This window comes from Syngnathus typhle, linkage group LG4 (assembly GCF_033458585.1).
Source record: "Syngnathus typhle isolate RoL2023-S1 ecotype Sweden linkage group LG4, RoL_Styp_1.0, whole genome shotgun sequence".
NCBI classification, from domain to species: domain Eukaryota; kingdom Metazoa; phylum Chordata; class Actinopteri; order Syngnathiformes; family Syngnathidae; genus Syngnathus; species Syngnathus typhle.
The window spans coordinates 3,864,689-3,879,065 of record NC_083741.1 but is presented as its reverse complement, the minus strand read 5'-3'; the positions used below and the strand labels follow the sequence as shown (position 1 = coordinate 3,879,065).

Below are 14,377 nucleotides of genomic sequence, written 5' to 3'. Positions count from 1 at the left end.
TGTAGCGTTAGCAAAGTACCAGGAAAGACATGGGTTTGGTAAACAGCTCTTTATTTAACAAAAGAAGGGTTCAATGGGCCAACAACTACTGAACTATAACGATAAAAACATATACAGGTTGCCACACAAAATGAAATATATTAAATAACTATAACATAAATAGTTCACCGCCACACGGCCCCAAGCACCGGCGTGGACTTCCAGGCGTGTGGCGGCGTGGACTTCCATCCCCGGAGTTCAAGTCGCAATTTTAGGGGAACTTTATTTGACAAAATCCAACACCAAGAGCAGACATGAAGTTATTTGCATAACTCTTAATATGTTACATGAGGCATATTCTTAATTCCTCGTTTGTGTTTATGTAACGTTAGCATACTGTACCGTTCAGCCTGTTGTTGCCTATTCATGTCTGTTGTTGTACTCAACAGCAGCAACAACAGGATGAATTGTACGGGATGCTAATATTACATGACACATGAACAACGAACTGAGAACGTGCCTGACGTAACATAATTGGTTGCAGCACTTTTAACAACTGTTTTGTTTTCATAGATTTATCGTTTTGTTGTTGCAGCTGTAGTATTTATTATTAATTTTGTATGTTAATAGTTAAAGTATTTAGAATGAAGGTAACCATTTGGAAGTTGGATGTAAAGGTGTAATAGAGGTGTTAATACCCTAAAAACAGAAATTGAAAATTGAAATAAAAGAATTAGTCAACCTCTGCTTCACGGAATTGACTTTTGCAGGCATTTGTGGGAACACAACCCACGCAATCAATGAGGGAACACTATATCTGAGTAGGAAATGACTTGATAGTGAACTGATAGTTATATCAATCTGTGGTTAGTTTTTAACGGTGTCACTTTTACAATTGGAACTGTTTCTAAAATATGTTTAAATAAAACTGAAGGTGGTTGGCTCTCATCTGATTCAAATCTACAGGAAGCTATTGCTTTCGTTTCTCCAAATTATATTCAAGATTCAAGAGTATTTTATTCGCCATGTTTGAGCGTGCCAAACAAGGAATTTGACTTCGGTAAATCACACCCTCTGTTCAACATTTAGGTAACTAACAACATTCAGGACATGTGAAAAATGGCAAATATCCTCAAACATCCCCTGATCTTAAACTCCCAAAAGGGCAAGGAAAAACTCAAAACTCCAGCTAGGGGAAATGACAAACCTTGAGAAGAGACCACAGATGGGAAGGTCCCTCATCCAGGATGCCCAGGTTGCAATGGATGCAGAGAGGACACATAGTACAAACAGTGTAGACAAATTAAAAAAAGGTGTGGAGAGCAGGATGTTATTGCACAGTAATGCCTCTGAGACTCTAAGAGTGGTGCGAGTTCATCAGAGCAACAGCCTGGGGGAAGAAGCTTGCTTTGTGTCTGCTGGTTTTGGCGTACCGAGATCTATAACGCCGTCCGAAGGGGAGTAGTTCAAACAGACTGCAACCTGGGTGAGAAGGGTCTGTAGAGATGTTCCTTGCACGTTTCCTGGTCCTGGACAGGTACAAGTCTTGGATAGATGGGAGGTTGATTCCAATTATTATCTGCAGTCCTGATTGTCTGTTGCAAGCTGTGCTTGTCTTGTTTGGAGGCCGATCCAAACCAGACAGTGATGGAGGTGCAGAGGACAGACTGGATGATGGCAGTGTAGAATGTCTTCAGAGGCTCTCGCGGCAGGTTGAACTTCTTGAGCTGTCTCAGGAAGTACAGCCTCTGCTGGGCCTTCTTCCGGACAGAGTCTATGTGGCCGGTCCATTTCAGGTCCCGAGAGATTGTGGTTCCCAGGAACTTGAAGGTGTCTGTGGAGAGAATAGTATTACTGCGGATAGTGAGGGGTAAAAGTGGTGAAGGGTCTCGCCTGAAGTCCACTGTCATCTCCACGGTCTTAAGCGGGTTCAGCTCCAGGTGGTTTTGGCTGCACCAGTGGACCAGCCGCTCCACCTCCTGTCTGTAAGCAGTCTCATCACCGTCCTGGGTCAGTCCAATGAGAGTGGTGCCGTCTGCATACTTCAGGAGCTTCACAGGAGAGTCACCTGAGGAGAAATCATTGGTGTAGAGAGAGAAAAGCAGTGGGGACACACCCCTGAGGGGCTCCAGTATTGGTGGTCCAGGTGTCAGATGTGATGCCCCCCAGCCTCACACGCTGTCTCCTGTTGGTCAGGAAGCTGGTGATCCACTGACAGGTGGAGGAAGGCACCGCAAACTGGACGAGCTTCTGTTGGAGGATGTCAGGAGCGATGGTGTTGAACGCCGAGCTGAAGTCCACGAACAGGATCCTGGCGTACGTTCCTGGGGTGTCCAGGTGGTGCAGGATGTAGTGCAGTCCCATGTAGACCACATCATCCACTGACCTGTTTGCCCGGCAGGCAAACTGGAGGGGGTCAAGCAGGGGGCCCGTGACATCCTTCAGGTGGTTCAGCACTAACCTCTCGAAAGATTTCATGACCACAGATGTCAGTGCGACAGGTCTATAGTCATTCAAACCTGTGATAGCGGGCTTCTTGGCCATTGGAACGATGGTGGAGCTCTTGAAGCACGAGGGCACGTCACACAGCTCCAGAGAACGGTTGAAGATCCGTGCAAAGGTGGGCGCCAGCTGCTCAGCGCACTTTCAAGCAGGAAGGTGACACGCCGTCTGGGCCCGGTGCCTTCCTGGTCTTTTGTCTCCGGAACATCTGCCGCACTTCCTCCTCGCGGATCTGGAGTGCGGGCGCGGTCTCTGCAAGAGAGAGAGTGGGTGACAGCGATGATAGAGGTGTGGACAGAGCAGTTGTGGGGAGAGGTGAGTATTTAGATTGTGCTGCAGGAAGTCTCGTTGTGTGGGAGGACCGATCAAACCTGCAGTAGAACCTGTTTAGCTGGTTAGCAAGCCTTGGGCTCTCCACAGGATGGGGGGTCCGTTTCTTGTAGCCCGTGATGCTCTGCAGACCTTTCCACACTGTTGAGGGATCAGGATTGGCAGAGAGGTGTCTCTTCAGGTTCTCCCCGTAACACCTCCTGGCTTTCCTGACCTCTCGGTTCAGCGTGTTTCTGTTCTGCCTGAACAGGTCGCGGTCGCCGCTCCTGTAGGCCTCCTCCTTGACTTTGTGCAGCCTCCTGAGGTTCGGTGTAAACCAAGGTTTGTCGTTGTTGTACGTGCAGAAGGTCTTAGTCGGCACACAAAGATCCTCACAAAAACTGATGTATGGCTCTTCACCCTCCTGACGCATGACTGCGCTGCAACCTACAGCGACAACCGCATAGTGAAGTTTGCTGACGACACGACTCTGGTGGGTCTCATCGCCAAGGGAGACGAGACTCAGTACAGGCTGGAGGTTGACCTTCTGACCACGTGGTGCAGGGACAACAACCTCCTGCTGAACGTCGACAAGACCAAGGAGATTGTTGATGACTTCCGGAAGGATCACACCCAACACCTGCCGCTGACCATCGACGGTGCTGTGGTGGAGAGAGTGGGGAGCGCCAGGTTCCTGGGGGTGCACATCAGTGAGGATCTCTCCTGGTCCACCAACACCGCATCACTGGCAAGGAAAGCCCAGCGCCGCCTGTACTTCCTGCGGAAACTTAGGCGAGCGAGCGCTCCTCCGGCCGTCATGACTGCATTTTACCGCGGCACCATTGAGAGCGTCCTCTCCAGCTGTATTGCTGTTTGGGGTGGCGGCTGCACTGACTACAACTTGAAGGCCCTGCAGCGCATAGTGAACACGGCTGGTAAGATTGCTGGTGCTTCGCTCCCCTCCTTGAAGGACATTTACACCTCCCATCTCACCCGCAAGGCGACCACGATTGTGAGTGATGCGAGTCACCCCGCTCACTCTTTGTTCGAGCTTCTGCCCTCTGGGAAGAGGTACAGAAGCCTGCGCTCCCGCACCTCCAGACTCTCAAACAGCTTCATACTCCAGGCTGTTAGGATCCTGAACTCGCTCCCCCGTTCTGCGTAGCGTCCTGTACTTTTACTGTCTGAACTGTCTGACTGCACACTGGCTCTTATTATTTATTATTTGTTATTACTCTTATTTATTGTTTGTGCCTTTTTGTTTATGATGTTTTTTACTTTTGCGCTATGCTTGCTGGCTCCGTTATTTATTGTGTTATCTGTTTATTTATTATTTATTCATTACTCTTACTATTTATTGTTTGAATTTTTGCCTTCTTGTTTTTATATTGTGTCGCTTACTTGTATGTCTATCGTGTAATATGTCTCGTCACCGTGGGATAGAGAAAACGTAATTTCGGTCTCTTTGTGTGTTGTGACATGTGGAGAGATTGACATTAAAGCTGACTTTGACTTTGACTTTGACTTGACTTTGATGTGAGAGTGTCAGTGAGTTCATGCAGGTCTATAGTTGCAGCTTCGAAAACTCCCCAATCGGTGCAGTCAAAGCAGGCTTGGAGCTCCTGCCTTGACTCCGCTGTCCACTTCCTCACAGTCCTCACCACAATCTTAGAAGTTTTTAGTATCTGCCTGTAGGCCGGGATCAGATGAACTAGACAGTGGTCCGAGAGTCCTAAAGCTGCACGAGCCGCAGAGTGGTATGCATCCTTGATCACGGTGTCAGTGTCAGTCACAGTCAGCTTTATTGTCAATTCCTTCATCCCAAGTCACACAAAAAAATCGAAATTACGTTTCCTCCATCCCACGGTGACGAGACACAGTACACGAGTAACATACAAGTAAACAACGGGGGAGAGAGTTCAGGACCTCAAAAGCCTGGAGATCCCAAACTTCGCCAGTGCTTGCATCCCACCACAGAGTCCCGGCACTATTCGTCACCGATGTAGACGCGCATTCCACCTCCTCGCGATGTTCCCCCTCGTACAATGGCCCGGTCCGCCCGATAGCACGCTAGCCGCTCCAGATGCACAGCAGTTACGCACTGTCCGGTTCGTAGATCTCAGCAGGCATGTTGATGCCCAGCAATCAAACGTTTGCCAGAAGAAAGGAAGGCACGGCCGGGCGAGCTGGGTTGGCCGCCAGCCTGGCCCGGACGCCCCCGCTCTCGCCCCTCTTCAGCCTCCTCGCACACCGCTTCCGACGCTTCAGGACGGAGCAAACCGAGCGCCTTTAATGTCCCTGCGTCAAAGTCCAGATCGCCACAAAACTCGCTTTCGCCAGAACCAGCCCGCTGTACTTGTAGCACAACCCGGTGCGACGAGCCGAACACACAAAACTGTCGGACAAACCCACATTAAACGACAAAACCAAACACCGTTCGGGACAGAGAGAGGCCGCTGCGTGTGCACGCGTCGCCATTCGTGTAGCAGTGGTCCAGAGTCTGTGCCCCTCTGGTGGGACACGTTACGTGCTGTCTGTATCTAGGGAGTTCGTGTGCGAGGTTCGCCCTGTTAAGATCACCCAGAACAATGATTAGTGAATTTGGTAGAAGTTTCTCCATGTCTGTTACCTGGTCAGCCAGCATCTGCTTGGCTTCACTCGCACGTGCGTGTGGTGGAATGTAAACAGCCGCCATGACGATCGAGGAGAACTCCCGTGGTGAATAGAACGGCCGGCAGTTTATGAAAAGTGTTTCTAGGAGAGGGCTGCAAAACTCTTTCAACACCGTGACATCAGTACACCAACGTTCATTAATGTAGAAACAGAGACGACCTCCCTTTGATTTTCCGGAGAGCTCCGCGCTGCGATCTGCACGAGTTAGCCGAAACCCCGCTAGCTCCACGGCGTGGTGGGGGGTTCGTTCGCTGAGCCACGTTTCAACAAAGCACAGCGCAGCGGATCTGCTGAAGTCCGTGTTCCTTGAAGTGAGGAGCAGCAGTTCGTCCATCTTGTTCGCCAGGGAGCGGACATTCGCCAGATGAATTGACGGTAGGGCAGAACGAAACCCTCTCTGCCTCAGCCTTACGAGTGCTCCGGCTCGTTTTCCGCGCCGCCGTCGTCGTGCTAGCTTGTGTAGCACCGCCGCTCCGGCTAGAATCGAAGAGAACAGGCGAGAAAATACCAGAAGAAGACTGTCCGATGTTTAACAGCGCTTCTCTGGTAAAAGTGATCCGGGATGGACAGCAGAGGACACAGAAAACACACAAAATAAGACAAAGAAACAGAGAGCAACTCACCGTGGCTGCCATCCGCGGCGCCATCATATGACGTGCCACAACGTCTCATCTGCAAACTGGACAAGCTGGGCCTCAGTACCTACCTCTGCAACTGGCTACTGGACTTCCTCTGTCAGAGGCCACAGGTGGTACGTGTTGGCGACAAAATCTCCACCAGCATCACGCTGAGCACAGGGGCCCCCCAAGGCTGTGTGCTCAGTCCGCTGCTCTTCACCCTACTGACTCATGACTGCACTGCAACCTACAGCGACAAGACAAACCGCCGCTTCCATCCATCTTCCTCTCCAACGTCCGCTCACTGGATAATAAAATGGACCATCTACAACTAGAACTCTCTTCAAAGAGGGAGGTTAGAGACTGCTGCGCTTTCATCCTGACGGCGACATGGCTAAACTCATCAATACCGGACTCCGCCGTTAGCCTGGAGGGGCTAGCTACATTCCGCGCCGACAGAAACAGCGAACTAAGCGGTAAATCCCGAGGAGGTGGGCTGTGTGTCTACATCAACAACAGCTGGTGCAAAAATGCTACATCTGTCGCCAGCTTCTGCTCTTCGGACATCGAGCTTTTGACTGTCAACTGCAGACCCTTCTACCTGCCCAGGGAGTTTACTGTTGTTAGCATCACAGAGGTATGTCCCTCCTCGCGGTAATACTAAAGAGGCCATGAGCGTTCTCTATCGAACAATCAGTGAGCTGCAATCCACGCACAGAGAGGGTGTTTTCATCATTGCTGGGGACTTCAACCAAGCTAACATGAAGACTATTCTCCCTCATTTTTACCAACACGTGGATTTTCCAACTTGGGGAGAGAACACTCTAGACTTGGTTTATACAAATATAAAAGATGCATTCAGAGCAGCCCCCCGCCCCCACCTCAGCTCTTCAGACCACCTATCTTTAATGCTAATCCCTGTTTACAGGCCCCTGCTGATCAGAGCAAAACCTACAGTGAAGCAGGTGAGGGTGTGGTCAGAGGGGGCCATGGAGGCGCTCCAGGACTGCTTTGAGTGCTCTGACTGGGACATGTTCAGATCAGCAGCAACATATGACAATCAGATCGACATTGATGAGTACACCATGACTGTGTCGGCCTACATCAACAAATGCACCGAGGACGTCAGCACCACTAAGAACATCATCACCCGAGCCAACCAACGACCCTGGATGACTGAGGAGGTTCGTCATACGCTGCGAGCACGGAACGCAGCCTTCAAGTCTGGCGACAAGAAGGCACTGAGGACAGCGAGAGCCAACTTGAACCGTGCCATCAGGTTAGCGAAGCGAAGCCACAGTCGAAAAACTTTTTTCCCAGGACGCCAATAACACCAGGAGCATGTGGCAAGGCATACGGGCGATTACTGACTACCGTTTTTTTCCGTGTATAGTGCGCCCCCATGTATAGTACGCACCCCTAAATATGGCATGCTGATGCTGGAAAAAAGCTTGTACCCATGTATAATACGCACCCAATTTTTATGAATTTTTAAAAAAAAAAAATTTTTTTTTTTTTTTTTTTTTTTTTTTTAAGTCCCAATGATCGTCACACACTTAGGGAGGCAATGGGTCCCATTTTTATAGTCTTTGGTATGACCGCCCAACAAAGTTGTTTAGACCATTCACAAAGTTCATCAACCTCACCCATCGGGGGGGAGGGTAAGTTGTACCGTTTTTTTCCGTGTATAGTGCGCGAAATTTACCTAATTTATTGTCCTAAAATCTGGGGTGCGTATTATACATGGGTACAAAGAAAAAAAAAATTTAATTTTTTTTTTTTAATTTTTTTTTTTTTTTAAAGAAAGTCATGGTACAACAAAACCAACAACAGGACTGACCGACAAAGTCGTGGAACAAAAAGACAGGGTGACATTACCAAAGACAGGAACAGAATGACAGTAACACATGCAATGATCCAACGGTGAGCGAGGGGCAGACAGGACTTAAATACAAAACACGTTACATCGATTGAGGTGACACAGGAAGAGAGGGGCGACGCCAACAGAAACTATGGCAACCTAGACACATAGCAAAACTGGGGACGAGACATGACAAATCTCCCCCGAAATAAAACTCACCTTTCTTCTTGTTTGTTGTCAATCGCGCATCGCATTCAGCCATCCTGCCCAACACACTTAGTAAAATTCATAATTGACGACACATCGTTTGATGCGATGGTGCAATCCTCGATGGTGTGTTATTGTCAAATATTGTTTGTTTTTTAATCTCCATCGTGGACCGGACGTCATACGGAGGCCGCCATTACAGATGCGCAGAACGGTTGCGCAAGACACGTCAGCTATATAAAGAGCGAGAGTTCAGTTCTCCACCTATTAGTTTCAATTCACAGTTTAATTAGCAGTTTCAATCAGCAAATAACAAAATGCGTATTACAGGTAATATTTTATTTCACAACACTTTGCTTTGTTCCTTTCGTCTCTGCTGTTCATTTCAAACACGCTCCATACGACCGCAATGCTCTTGTATCAGACGCTCGCTCGATCACCTGCTAGTTTGCCGTCTGTCACAATGTACCCTACACAAATCCGAAACATTTGTTGCGGCTCCGAGTCACGACGAGGGGCAAGTTTTGGTTTCCAAGGGTGTTTTTATTCCTCTTCAACGTCTCTCCCATACAGAGCCGCCTCTTTCCCGTGTGCGCACGGAGCGCGGTGGTGCGTTTAGGGGCAGTCGGAGAAATCAACGCCAACAAAAAAAATGACATCCAGCCTAGTTAAGACCATACCAAAGACTATAAAAATGGGACCCATTGCCTCCCTGCGTGTGTGACGATCTTTGGGACTAAAAAAAAAAAAAAAAAAAAAAAAAAAAATTAAAAAAGAAATTAAAAAAAAAATTAAAAATATTTCATAAAAATTGGGTGCGTATTATACATGGGTACAAGCTTTTTTCCAGCATCAGCATGCCATTTTTAGGGTGCGTACTATACATGGGGGCGCACTATACACGGAAAAAAACGGTATATAGAAATGTCACTTTTTATCCAGCCGAAATATGATTCCTTTGTTGAGAGCCGTATGCAACGAAATTTTGTTTTGTGTGCACCGAGTTTTTACAAAATGACAATAAAGTCTGTCTAAGTCTAACCGCATTGTGAAGTTTGCTGACAACACGACTCTGGTGGGTCTCATCACCAAGGGAGACGAGACTCAATACAGGTTGGAGGTTGACCTTCTGACCACGTGGTGCAGGGACAACAACCTCCTGCTGAACGTCGACAAGACCAAGGAGATTGTTGTTGACTTCCGGAAAGGTCACACGCAACACTTGCCTCTGACCATCGAGGTCCTGTGGTGGAGAGAGTGAGCAGCCCCAGGTTCCTGGGTGTGCACATCAGTGAGGATCTCTCCTGGTCCACCAACACCGCATCATTGGCGTAGAAGGCCCAGCGCCGCCTGTACTTCCTGCGGAAACTCAGGCGAGCGAGCGCTCCTCCGGCCGTCATGACTACGTTTTACCGTGGCACCATTGAGAGCGTCCTCTCCAGCTGTATTGCTGTTTGGGGTGGCAGCTGCACTGACTACAACTTGAAGGCCCTGCAGCGCATAGTGAACACGGCTGGTAAGATTATTGGTGCTTCACTCCCCTCCTTGCTCGTGACCATAGGTGAGGGTAGGAGCATAGATTTCTTCTGCCCTCTGGGAAGAGGTATAGGAGCCTGCGCTCCCACACCATCAGACTCACCAACAGCTTCATACTCCAGACTGTTAGGATCCTGAACTCTCTCCCCCTTTCTGCGTAGTGTCCTGTTCTTTTGCGCTATGCTTACTGTCTGCTGTATGCACACTTGCTCTGTTTTTTCTCCTCTTATTTATTGGGTTATTTGTTTATTTATTATTTATTCATCACACTTATTATTTATTGTTTGTGCCTTCTTGTTTTTATTTTGTGTCGTTTGCTTGTATGTCTATCGTGTGCTGTCTCGTCACCGTGGGATAGAGGAAACGTAATTTCGGTTTCTTTGTGTGTCTTGACATGTGAAGAGACTTTGACGTTTTATGACAACTTTATGACAATTGCAATTTAGACTACATTCTGCTTTAATTTTCATTTCAGTTATGCACTTGAAAACATTTTTTTAATGTGATACAAATGTTTTAATCAGGGCTGTGGACTCGGACACGGACTCGGGGACTCGGACTCTGTCATTTTTGCCGGACTCGGACTCGGACTTGATGCTGATTTTGACCGAGTCCACCGAGTCCGACAATAAAAAAAATAAACATTTGTGTTTATTTTTCGTGCGTATTTGCTTCGCTTGAGTTCAAGATGGTTTTTGGTCAAACGCGCATGCGCGTGAGGGGAAATCCCGCAAAGGAGGAGTCACAAACAGAGCGATTGGTTTTGCTGGCTTTTTAATGAATGGCGACTGTGACTACGGGGGCCCATTAGGTCCAGAAAAGCTGACAAGACGCTTGCCAAAATGGCAAGGAAAAAATGCACAGCTAAACAAATGTATGACGATGAACACAGGACGTTTTTAACAGAATTAAAGTTGTTTTTTGTTGAACGCTATGGCAAGCCATTCTGCCTGATATGTCAGACGTCATTGGCGCATTTAAAAGCTTCAAATGGTCAGCGCCACTTCAGCTCACTTTATGCCAATATCGATAAGGACTTTGCAAAAGGGACTGAATTACGCAAGCACAAGTTTGGAGACTTTGAAAAGTCAGGCAGAAAAATAGGTACAGTTCTTCAAAAAAATTACGAACCACTCGGAGACTGTCACACTTGCATTGTTTCAACTGGCTTGGAACATTGCACGGGCTAAAAAGCCATACAATAAAATGGAGTTCGTTAAAATATGCCTCAGTGACGGTATTGAATTTTATTTTCATCATGCTGCTGAGAATGCGCGTAGGAATACTGTCCACAGCCCTGCTTGCTTGTTATGAAGACAAATTTAATTGTTGCGTGCGCGCCCGCGCCTGCCTGCCTGCGTGCATGCACGTACAAGACCCACAATGCCCGCGCGCAGCCAAGATGGAAGAACCCTGGAGCAGCAAGAGAACAATCTTTTGCCTCTAGATTTGGGGGGGAAACGGAGCGTAAGTTACGATCAATGCGGCCACGTTGAGTTGCACTTAGGCTAATGTTTACATTATGTACCAATGTCAAGGACGATTATGTCACCCAGCTTATATCATTGATGTGTTTTGATAGTTGTGGGGTCGTCACTAATAATTTGTGTTTAGATAAATGTCTGAGCTATAATGATGTAATTAATGATTAAAACTTGAAACTATCTGTTTATTGTATTCGTTTATATGTTTAATAAAACAAAGCCATCACAAAACTGTTGTAATTATTTAGATTTTGATCTAAATTAGCCTTGAATAAAGACTAAGCAGTCACATGAATTAACAGAAAAAATGGACAGCCGGACTCGGACTCATGGTCAAGAGGCCGGACTCGGACTCCGTGCAAAAATCCGACCAAGTCCACAGCCCTAGTTTTAATGCTATTCCAGTTCATGAATCTATTTTTTTTTATTGGCAGATTTAGATTTTTCATTAATGCAAATAACAATCCATGTGTGATAATATCAGTATTATGGAGAATACGGCATTCGACAAGTAAAATCATCAGATGTGTTTTCATGTACATGTTTGTTAGGTAAAAGATGAAGTTTCTCATGGTCGTGCTACAGGGACCCTTCATGTTGACAGCAGTGGTTTGGTCACACTAACCACTCCAAATAAACTGGCCACTGTCAGCGTTCGTGCAATCCCCTTGCCTCAGGGTAAGACCTAAACACGCACCAATTATTGACCCTCTCTAGCTCTCACTAATCTTCATTAAAAAGGGCACTATAGTTTATTCAACATAGAGTATGCTCAAGTTGTAGTCCTGTCAGGAGTTTAGACTCCATCTCTGTGTTCAGCTCGCACCATGTCAAAGCTCACAAATATTATTTATCATATGTCTAATGTGTGTCTAATGTTTGTGTCTACTTTCTACCTGGGTTCTAGGGTTTCCAACATAGTTGGCACATACGTATGTCGGGGTTTCTCCATGTACTCTGAATTTCAGCTTCAGTGATTACTCAAATTTGTCAATAGATTTCTGTTTATGATCAATGAGCAAAATCAGAGTAAAGCGCAACATTTGGATAGATAATATTTGTATTTTGGTAGCTATATACGAAACCCAATTCCAATGAAGTTGAGACGTCGTGTAGAATGTAAATAAAGCAGACGCTGCACGACTTCTTAAATCCCAGTCTTTTTTTTCCCCATTCTAGCTTTGTTAAAGAATGTATTGCGCAGGGATCAAGCTAAAAATGAAATATTTGCAAAAAAATAATAACATTCATCAGTTTGGTTCATTCAGTTTAGTCTTTTTAACGTATCAAATTTAATGTGGGTTGAAAACTATTTGCAAATCATTGTAATCTGTTTTTATTTACGGTGGTAAATTGAATTTGGAACATTGTGTTCTTCCTGAACTATAAAAACCCTTCATAACATATGTAGCTAAGCATTTTTAATTAGGCGAATGTCCATTCTGACATTTTTTTAGGGGGATAAAATTGCTACAGAGGTGTTATAATACCGTGGAGCCTCGGTTTTCGACCACAATCCGTTCCAGAAGGCTGTTCGAGAAGTGAATCGTTCGAATTCCGAATCATGTTTTCCCATTTTAAATAATGGAAAAAAATGTAATCCGCTCGACGCAAAAGAAAATCGCCTTTTTTAAGCATTTTTTCATTTGCGCATTTTTGTACAATCGTGCAACCGTAGCGCGCCGCCAACCGCACAACTGCACCACGCTGGTCGCATTATTGTGACAGAGTGGTCGCTAAAATTTTGAAAATATTTTTGAATTCCTAATGGACTTTCCAAAATTTAAGTGGACCTCAGTGCGCAGGGAGCTTAATTTTGTCCGAACGCGCAACCGTTGCGCCCCGCCGACCGCGCAACCGTTGCGCCCCGCCGACCGCGCAACTGCACCGCGCTGGTCGCATTATTGTGACAGAGTGGTCGCTGAAATTTTGAAAATATTTTTGAATTCCTAATGGACTTTCCAAAATTTAAGTGGACCTCAGTGCGCAGGGAGCTTAATTTTGTCCGAACGTGCAACCGCAGCGCCGAACGCGCAACCGTTGCGCGCCGCCGACCGCGCAACTGCACCGCGCTGGTCGCATTATTGTGACAGAGCGGTCGCTGAAATTAAGAAAATAATTTTAAAGTCCTAATGTACTTTCCAAAATTTAAGTGGACCTCAGTGCGCAGGGAGCTTAATTTGGTCCGATCGCGCAATCGCAGCGCGCCGGGCACTCACTGTCGCATTGCTTTAGGAGCGTCTTTGTGTTTAAGGATGTCTTTACAGCTCCCACTTGCTTCCTTTGGAGGCATGATTAGAGTTGATGCAATCCTCAGAGTAACGAGAATGTAATAACAAACGGAGTCAGTTGGCATACGAGTCCTCTCGGCTCATCTCGCGAGGTTCGACAACCGAATTTCATTCGACATCCGAAGCAAAAAAATCTCCAATTTTTTGTTAGAATACCGATTTGTTCGAGAACCGGGACATTCGAAAACCGAGGCTCCACTGTACTAATTGTTTATGCAGTGCCAACATAAGTCTTTTCTTTCAGAGGTGACTTGTCTTCTGGAGAACAGCTCAGCACTAATTCGAACTCTAGAACAAGTCAACATGACCTTGAGGGAAGGTAGAAATCTAGACATTAGTGTTAGGACCTTGGAAGCCATTACTGACCTCAAGGCCCAACTGGAAAGCAAACTCCAAGGAAGGAAGTGGAGGGATGCTGTGGAGCATATCTGGGCTTTTGGACCTCGCAGGTTTGGAACTGACTTTTTTTTTTTTTTTAAACAGACGCCATCGTGATAAAACATGCTTGCTTATGCTTGTTGTTCTTTTTTGCCTCTTGCTATCGAATACTGTGAAAAAACGTCTTGAATTCTTAACTTTTGTTTCACAATTTAAATGTTTATTCTCATCAAACAAATTTAATAGGAGTGTAACGATTCCTCGATACACATCGATTAATCGATATAATGCTCTACGATTTATTGGCATCGATGCTAAACGTAAACATCGATTTATATCGCCGTGTTTGACCTCGGACATTAGACGCGCCTTAGAGTTCTAACCAGACTCTATCTTAGCCTCCCACTAGGTAGCCACTCTTTCACTTCGTTCGTGTTTGCAACATCTCTGATTTGCGCTTTGTTCTGTCACGAGTAAGGCAGGACAACCAAATGTCTGTTTCAAGATGGCGGCGCATGCACACGCAGCGACCTCTCTCTG

At 46.4% G+C, this 14,377-nt stretch overlaps 1 protein-coding gene across 6 annotated transcripts in view; it reads left to right on the top strand.

Moving 5' to 3' along the window:
- Positions 1-14,377, top strand: part of efl1 (elongation factor like GTPase 1) — a 120,243-nt gene that overhangs the window by 81,549 nt on the left and 24,317 nt on the right. For all 6 annotated transcript variants that reach the window (XR_009714144.1, XM_061276216.1, XM_061276213.1 and 3 more), the window contains 2 exons: positions 11,720-11,846; positions 13,704-13,908. Coding sequence is in view for 5 of the 6 variants with exons in the window: in XM_061276216.1 (XP_061132200.1) it covers positions 11,720-11,846; positions 13,704-13,908 (332 nt within the window). In the remaining variant the exon portion in view is untranslated. The remainder of the gene's footprint in view (positions 1-11,719; positions 11,847-13,703; positions 13,909-14,377) is intronic.